The 9065-nt window shown below is 32.2% G+C and overlaps 1 protein-coding gene across 1 annotated transcript; it reads right to left on the bottom strand.

Moving 5' to 3' along the window:
• Positions 1-266: 266 nt before the first annotated feature.
• LOC129919644 (tetratricopeptide repeat protein 27) lies at positions 267-8679 on the bottom strand. The gene is made up of 5 exons (XM_056000598.1): positions 8601-8679; positions 8185-8543; positions 7864-8122; positions 1777-2017; positions 267-1718 (listed from the first exon to the last, which is right to left on the bottom strand). The coding sequence occupies exons 1-5, from the start codon at positions 8662-8664 to the stop codon at positions 275-277; spliced, it is 2367 nt and encodes a 788-aa protein (XP_055856573.1). The 5' UTR covers positions 8665-8679; the 3' UTR covers positions 267-274.
• Positions 8680-9065: the final 386 nt, after the last annotated feature.

Below are 9065 nucleotides of genomic sequence, written 5' to 3'. Positions count from 1 at the left end.
TTTTATCATCCAAGTAATCTTCCATAACCTTCTTTATTATTATATAGTTCAGTTGACAGGAAATTTTAACACCTTCTCTTCTAAGCTTAATATTTGACAGTGGTTTTAAAATATGAAGTCAAAAGTATGGCTACCCAACGAGATATCCCAAAGCAAAGCTTGAAAATAATTATAACTCCGTCCTTTTTTAGAATTGAAACCAACACATTTCTAAATAAAAAAAACTTTATTTAACTCTTAATGTTTATTAATTAATTCAATTTATTTAACTCCTCTACTTCATTCTCTCTTTGAGAGTCTCTGTTAATTTCTCTAACAGCTCTTTCAGCTCTGCTAAAACCTTTTCATTTTCATCCCACTTCTCCATATCCTTTTCCACTGCTCGTATACACGCCTGCGCACTTAATCGAGCCGATGACAATTGCGAGTTAACACTTGTCTTTTCAGAATCTTCATGATTATTAACAGCTTCCAAACTATATTCACTCAAATCCTTACACAATTGCAAGACTTTCATCGAAGATGGTTGTTTACTTGCCCAAGCGAGTTCTTTTTGTGTATAAGCTCGATAGGCTCTTTGTAGTTTTTGAGCCTTATTTAGTGGTGTAGCAGCCAATAAAGCAGATAACTCCCACAATCTAGCTTCAGCTCCATGTTTAACACACTGATGGCCAAGTAAAGTATTTGCCTTTTTAACTAATCTTTGTGTTGATCTTCCTTGAGCATCAGGTGTATCTTTAGAAATGGCAGTTATGACTATCGAAAGTACTTCCAGATCAAGAAATCGATCTTTCAATTCGCTTAAACGGTTATATGAATTTATGGCATCTTCAAAATTCCCCGTATCAACACTAACCAACATAAAATTCTCCCAAACTTTCCAATTCTGATAGTTGCATTTGAGTGATTCACCCAAAACTCGATGAGCACGTTTCTTATCTCCAAGTTTAATTAATGCCTTTGCTAGATTATTCCACGACTCATAACCCAAAGGTTCAAGATGAGTATAAGTGATATAAGCATGAACGGCAATTTCCCATTTTTCCAAGGAAATTGCTGAATAACCCAATCGCAACCATATTCTTTCTTGCAACGAGTTGATTTCCACGGATTTTTCAAAATGTGGTAATGCTTTGTCATACTCTTTTCGGGCAAAGAAATAACTTCCCCAATGAGCTTGTGCCTTGGCACTTGTATGTTTACTAAATTCCCAAGCAGTTTCATAACATTTGACGTCATCTGTTGCATCTCCAAGGAGACAATAGAGAAGAACAGTGGGTTTCTTTTCCAGCTCTTGGCGAACAATTTCAGCTGCTTTGTGGCGTAGGTCTAGCTTTGTATAGCACTTAATAACCTCTTCCCAAGCTTGTATCTGGAGATAAAGGTCTAGTGCTGACTTGGTCATTCCCAGACTTACCATCAATTCACCCAATTGCTTTTGGACTTCCCATTTTGGAAGAATAAACGATGCAAACCCATAGGACAACCTCTGAGGGAGAGTAAAGGCGCTTCCATTTATCACATTGACAACTTCTTCACATTGCTTTAGACTCCTTTCAACGGTACGATTTTGTTTACATTCCTGACTGATGTTTAGAAGGAGTGTAGCCAAACGAACTGCAAGTGGACCATGGTCTTGATAGAGAAGAGTGTTGATGTAGGGTTCGATTTCTTCCTCGGCCAAACGGTCGGTAGGTTGGGAACGCTTCACGTGTTTTCTGGAAAATAGAGAATCTTAAGGAACATGAGGAGTTAGGAAGATATATCAAAGCTTACACTTTAGCCAAGACAACTGCTTGAAGTATACTGGGCAGGGACATGACATTGTTATCTTCCACGTTCAGGAAACGAATCTTTTCCAGCCTCGTGTCATCGTCGAGTTTAAGCAGTTTAGGGAGATTAGTGGAACCATTCGAAGTAGAAGATGTAGGAACTTTAAGTTCCTTGTTTTGTTTGACTTTGAGACAAAGTTGTGGCAGGGCTTTCTGTTGGAATTTGGTCCTGAGACCGAGAAGACCTGAGTGGAAAGAGAATTGTTATTAAATACATTTATTTACGTATTTAAATATGTATATTTCATCAACAAGAGTACACAGCTTTTATAGACTACTAATTACAAAATTGTATAATATACTAAATAATGAAACAATAAAATACAAATTATTGCACTCCAAAGCTAAAAAAGAAACATTCATTATACCTTAAAAACCTCTCTACCACAACATTTAAAAAAGTCAATATTTTCATTTTTACACACTAAGTTTGCCAGTCTTAAGCAACGGTAAATTGGCTCATTAAAGCCATAATTTACTCTGTGTTGAGGAACACATAAGGTATTAAACGCTCTTAAAGTATACCCCAGATAATTATTAAAACAAACTTTACTTGGCAGAAAATGGACAATCAATTTTAGAATTCATTATTTCTTTAATAAATATTGTATCAAAATATTGCTGTCGAATTTCTAGACTTTAAAGTCATAAAAGCAAAAATCGATCACATGAAGGTCGGGGAATATTCCAAGGCAAAAGATAAAACATTTTTCTAGATAAGCATTTTGGAAATCTTTCTAATCTATTTGAATGAATAGAATAAATAGACGGAGAGATGGTTGCAAGTTTTCGGACTGACTCGGGAAATGGAATTTTTTTTCATGAAATTGTTGGATAGGGGTGGGATAAGCAAATGCCAAATTGGCAGAAAGCAGACTGGATGGAATAAGCGTGGGTGGGGGCTCAAACTTGCATTTTTTTTTGGAAAAAAAACTTTCTCGGAAATGGGTGCAAAGTGGTGGAGGTGGTTGAAGAAGGTGTTAAAGTGACAATTCCAAAATGGCAGAAAGCTAAGTGGATGGAAAAGGGGTGGCAGAAGGGCGCAAAGTGGTAAATTTTTTTTTGAAATTTACTGACTCGGAAATGGCTGCCATTTTGCAAGTGTATTCCTGATGGTATGTAGTTTCTAAATTCAAAATGGCAGAAAGCAGACTGGATGGGTTCTATTTTTTTTCAATTTTTTACTTCGGAGAGTGCCAAAAAAAAACTTTTATTTTAAAAAAATATTTAAAAACAACGGCAACACCTTAAATCTTATATTATAACTTTTTTTAAAGCCAAAACCCTATTATATAATAATCTTTTTAAATAATGTTGTTTTTGTGAAAAGTTTTTGAAACAAAAATTTTTAAACTCAAAATTTTAACTTTTTTTAAATTATTTTTTTGTAACTTTATTTTTTTTTTAATTTTACACGATCAAGCTTTGCTTTTTGTATTTTTATTTAATTGTCTAGCTAATTCTCAATGAAGTGTTGAAAACCAGATGCTAAAATGTCGTATAGTTTTTGAAATAATTAATTTTTAAACTCAAAATTTTTAACTTTTTAAACATTTTTTTTCTCATTTTAATTTTATTTTTAATTTTACGATACCAAGTATCGCTTTTGGTAGTTAAAATCAATTTTAAATCAATTACTGAAAACCAGATGCTAAAAAGTCGTAAAGTTTTTGAAATAATCAATTTTTTAATTCAAATTTTTTTTATTTTTTTTTGTAATTTTTTTTCTATTTTAATTTTATTTTTAATTTTACGATACCAAGTATCGCTTTTGGTAATTAAAATCAATTTTGTAATCAATTTTAAATCAATTACTGAAAACCAGATGCTAAAATGTCTACTGCAGATAGCTTTGCCAAAAAGATCTATAACTTTTATACCGACCATTTTTTCACATAACCTCAAAATTTATGTAAAAAATTCAAATAACCGAGTTTTTGGTTTTTATTTTTATCTTTTTCAAAAAAAAAAAAAATTTCTTACCTTATTATGTCACAAATACACTGTAACTTATTTGATTTCAAATATTATTTTTTCATCATATTTTGACTTAATATCAAAAAAAGCACCCTAATTTTCAAACGAAAATTTACGTGTTAAAATACCAGCTTTTTTCAAAAAGTCGGTGGGCATTTCGTTCGTTAAAATGTCTACTTTCTGATAGTGTAAAAAAAATTTACATTAGTATACTATAGATAGTTGATATTAATTACCAAAAGCAGTGCTTGATATCGTAAAATTAAAATAGAAAAAAAAAAAAAATTTTTAAATAACAAAATTTGAGTTAAAAAATTGATTATTTCAAAAACTTTACGACTTTTTAGCATCTGGTTTTCAGTAATTGATTTAAAATTGATTACAAAATTGATTTTAATTACCAAAAGCGATACTTGGTATCGTAAAATTAAAAATAAAATTAAAATAGAAAAAAAATTACAAAAAAAATAAAAAAAATTTGAATTAAAAAATTTATTATTTCAAAAACTTTACGACTTTTTAGGATCTGGTTTTCAGTAATTGATTTAAAATTGATTACAAAATTGATTTTAATTACCAAAAGCGATACTTGGTATCGTAAAATTAAAAATAAAATTAAAATGAGAAAAAAAATGTTTAAAAAGTTAAAAATTTTGAGTTTAAAAATTAATTATTTCAAAAACTATACGACATTTTAGCATCTGGTTTTCAACACTTCATTGAGAATTAGCTAGACAATTAAATAAAAATACAAAAAGCAAAGCTTGATCGTGTAAAATTAAAAAAAAAAATAAAGTTACAAAAAAAAAATTTAAAAAAAGTTAAAATTTTGAGTTTAAAAATTTTTGTTTCAAAAACTTTTCACAAAAACAACATTATTTAAAAAGATTATTATATAATAGGGTTTTGGCTTTAAAAAAAGTTATAATATAAGATTTAAGGTGTTGCCGTTGTTTTTAAATATTTTTTTAAAATAAAAGTTTTTTTTTGGCACTCTCCGAAGTAAAAAATTGAAAAAAAATAGAACCCATCCAGTCTGCTTTCTGCCATTTTGAATTTAGAAACTACATACCATCAGGAATACACTTGCAAAATGGCAGCCATTTCCGAGTCAGTAAATTTCAAAAAAAAATTTACCACTTTGCGCCCTTCTGCCACCCCTTTTCCATCGACTTAGCTTTCTGCCATTTTGGATTTGTCACTTTAACACCTTCTTCAACCACCTCCACCACTTTGCACCCATTTCCGAGAAAGTTTTTTTTCCAAAAAAAAATGCAAGTTTGAGCCCCCACCCACGCTTATTCCATCCAGTCTGCTTTCTGCCAATTTGGCATTTGCTTATCCCACCCCTATCCAACAATTTCATGAAAAAAAATTCCATTTCCCGAGTCAGTCCGAAAACTTGCAACCATCTCTTAGACTATAAATTTATTCGATTTTCTTGTAACGAATGAACGAATCCTAACACTGAACTTGATTTCGCAAAAAGATAGTGTATGTGACTGTTAAAACTAAACTTAGTGTCAAATATTATTATAATTAGGAAATATAAAAGAATTTTTCCAACATTTAAAAAATATGCCTAACTCAATGGACATGTTGAATATAATGCCAAATGGCAAAGAACTTGCCTCTCCATTGTTTTTTAATATTATTGATGGGAAATCATCAAATCCTGCTTTTTTATCTAAAGTCAGGATTATGTAACTCTTCTGTAACTTCGTCTAGTTAAATATTCAAATTTCCAACATATAATGAACTAATAGAATTATTATGAAATGATGTTTTGTAATGATTAGGACCTTATACACGGATTAAAAAAAATTGCAAACGCTTGAAAGATCCGATGATGTAACGTTTAGATACTGCATTGTACCAAAAATATTTTCAATTGCTTTTAAGACTTGTTTCAACTTTAAAAATATAATGCTTATAAAGAAAAGCTGTGTTCCTTTGGCCATAAGTATCTACTGCTAAGCACTTTTGGTTGTATTCAACTCCATTTCTTCTATAGAAAAAATGTCTTTGAATAGATTCAGAAGTACTAAAGAAGTACGGCCAAATTTATTAAGAACTGTTTTTGAAGACAACAATATTTTTGATACAATGTTTGATAATTTTTGAATAATATACGAAATACTTTGTTTTTACTGTTATTTAAATTAATCAATTCCTTGTTAAATCATAAATGTTTATTGGGATTTTTTAAAAGAATTTTTGGAACATTATAAATTTATTGCCTCCTTTAGCTTTTAAGTAAACTTTTAACTAGCATTAAATAATTCTAAATTGCTTAAAACAGACAGCCATTTAAAGGAATAATTGATTTGACAATGAAACATAATCACCATTAATATACATAATCATAAACAAAACATATGGAGCTCTTCTCGCCAAATTATCGTAAGCGACATGTTTTTGTTTTCAGAAAAACCTCTATTTTCTTTTTTTGTTATACTTATTGGAGACAATTTTGGTTTGAATATTTTTTTGAGCAATTGTTGATTAGATTAACAACAACAAGATTCTTAGTTCTGGAAAACTTATGTTGTCTAAATTCATAATTTAATTTGGCGCTTAAGATAATCTAGCGGGAAGGGCTTGATATTGACATTCTAAGCTTTTTTTTTATAATAAGCGCGCACTAAAGGGATTAATGTACCCTTAATATGGTGAACACAGTACGAGCATTAGGAAAAAAGGGAGGGGTTTGAAAGGAGGTACCGATGAACATTAGTTTTGAAGTTCTGAGTTTTGAAATGGCATGGAAAAACGGAGGCGGGTGACGCGTTCCACATTCGTGTAGTGCGGCTGAAGAAAGAATCTCTGTTGGCGGTACGTCCGAAGTTGGACTCGAGGGTAAACAAATGAGCATTCGTTGAAGCCCAAGTACTACCGTTGAATTGTTTCGGGGAAGGAATTCAACTCAGCTGTTTCATCGAAGCACTGCTTATAAAAATAACGATAGAACAACGAAAGACATGAGACGTTACGACGACGATGCTCAATAGACGTAATTGTATCAGTTATTGATCTATCACCTATCATTTTTATAGCTCTATTTTGCATTATATCCAAGAAACTTATTGATGTTATTGGAGCACCTGCTCAGATGTGCTCCGGCCCGGAAAGTTTTCGACTCCAACCCAGAGGGACGGCGCAGTAGAGGAAGACCTCGTCTGAGGTGGCGCAACCAAGTGGAAGGGGACCTCAATCAACTTGGCGTGCGCAACTGGAAGCAGCGAGCTAAGGATAGAGCTGGCTGGCGAAGCATGTTGGTTGAGGCCCAAATCCACAGGGGATTGTAGCCGCCTTACGGCGACGGCGCTCAGATGTGGGGGTTATACGCATGCTTTGAACGAATATATCATATGCCTTATAAATAACTGCTAGATCAGATGGGGAGAAAAACTTCTTGCATCTTCGGAGGAAACCTAAACATTTCGCAGCGGATTTAGCGATGTCAAATGTGCGTTCATTCCACAGGAATTGGTTTGTAATGCACATATCAAGAACAGAAAGCTGGTCGGTTTCCTTGATGCAAGTGCCACTCATTGAAAGTGGGATGGGAGTAAGGTTCTGCTTTTATGAAAGTAAATAGCATTGTGTTTTTGAAGCATTAAATTCTATGCGATTTTTTATTCCCCATTAGACAATGCTATCAAGATCAGAATTCAATGAACTTATCATTTTAGCCATTCAAGATCCACATCCGAAGAACATGGGCGAGAATCAGGAAACGAACATGAAAAACTGAAGTTACTATCATCAGCAAAACACTTGAGTGGATTAGAAGTTTCAGACAGGAGATCATTTATATAAATGAGTAAGAGAGTTGGAGACAGAACGGAGTTCTGGGGTACATCAGCATTTATTTTGTTTCAGACTTGAATTCATTTACCTGTTTGAATTTTTAAAATAGTTATAAAAGTGTAAAATGATGGCAAGATTTGAAAAGTGGAGTTAAAGAGATAACATTTATATCATCACAAAGTTCCTTTTCGATGAAAATTAGATTAAAGATGGGATTTGAGTTTGTTGATAAAAGACTCACCTTCAACATTAAGTTCAACTTCGAGCATAGAACACAAAGTATTCAAGACTTCTTCGCACTTTTGTGTTCGATGGAATAGAAGATAGCCATATGCTATCTCCAGATACAACAAAGACTCTAATTCAATGTCATTCAATGTTTTCACCTGGGTAAGAAGGAATTCGCATGTCTTCTTAAGATCTTCATATAAATCACTTGTTAGATCATCGAGAATGTTTTGATGAACACAAATGACACGCAACTTCCACCAATTTGCAATCTGAAAACGAAAAAGATGTCAAAAAAACCGAAGTCAACTTTAAAGACAATTAAAAAACCCACAACAGAGTTTGGACATTTCTCCAAAACATTCTTCAAGAGTTCCTCTGCAATATAAAGAAACTCTGGAATTTGTACATTTGGATTTATCTCTTCTCCATTGACCATTAATTTCTTTACCGCTTCGAAATCGTTTGGAAACGTTTTCTTTGTTATTTCTTTGAATTTTTCTAAATTTTCAAAGGAACCTGTGAAATTATTTTGTACAAATGCAAGAATTAATGAAATTGATGAAAGGAATTCCTCGTGCACATCATCTTCAGTGTTGTCATTGGATTTTAAGAAATTCTGGAGAATCTTTTCGAATTTTTGGAAATCCCATTTGCATGACCAGAGTTCTTTGAGTTCGGTTTTTGGGAAATCTAGGAAAAGATTTGCAATAAATATTGATGACATTGAAAGTTTATAATGAATATTACCATTTTCTGTTGAATTATCATTAAAATTACACAAATAAAGTGGTGAAAAATCGTCTTTTAACATTTTTTTATTGGAATTGTTTTGGTTTTGGAATTGAATAAAAAAGCAACATGCCCTTCAAGCAAGAAAACTGAGTTCAACAAAGAAACTCCGACCTCAGACCGCGAAAATCGGGCTTGCACTCACACACTTGCAACTTTTTGTGTATGAACACAAAGTCGAACGAGAATCGTGGTGAAAAATGAGAAAAGGAAAAGAAAGACAAGGCCAACAAGAGCCAAAGCGTCATTTTGTTATTTTTTGTTGAAGTGTTTGGTCGCGTCGTGTCTCGTGTCGTTGTTTGTATAATGTTAGTTTATTAATTATAAACAATTTTATTAAATTATAAACAATATGGAAAACAAAAAAGGTATGTTGTATATATCGCTCAAAGTGTTTGGATTAAAGTGTTGTTTCTGCTTGTG

Source organism: Episyrphus balteatus, chromosome 4 (assembly GCF_945859705.1).
Source record: "Episyrphus balteatus chromosome 4, idEpiBalt1.1, whole genome shotgun sequence".
Classification (NCBI taxonomy): domain Eukaryota; kingdom Metazoa; phylum Arthropoda; class Insecta; order Diptera; family Syrphidae; genus Episyrphus; species Episyrphus balteatus.
Note: the sequence above shows the minus strand (reverse complement) of the source record. Positions and strands in the feature narration are given on the sequence as shown.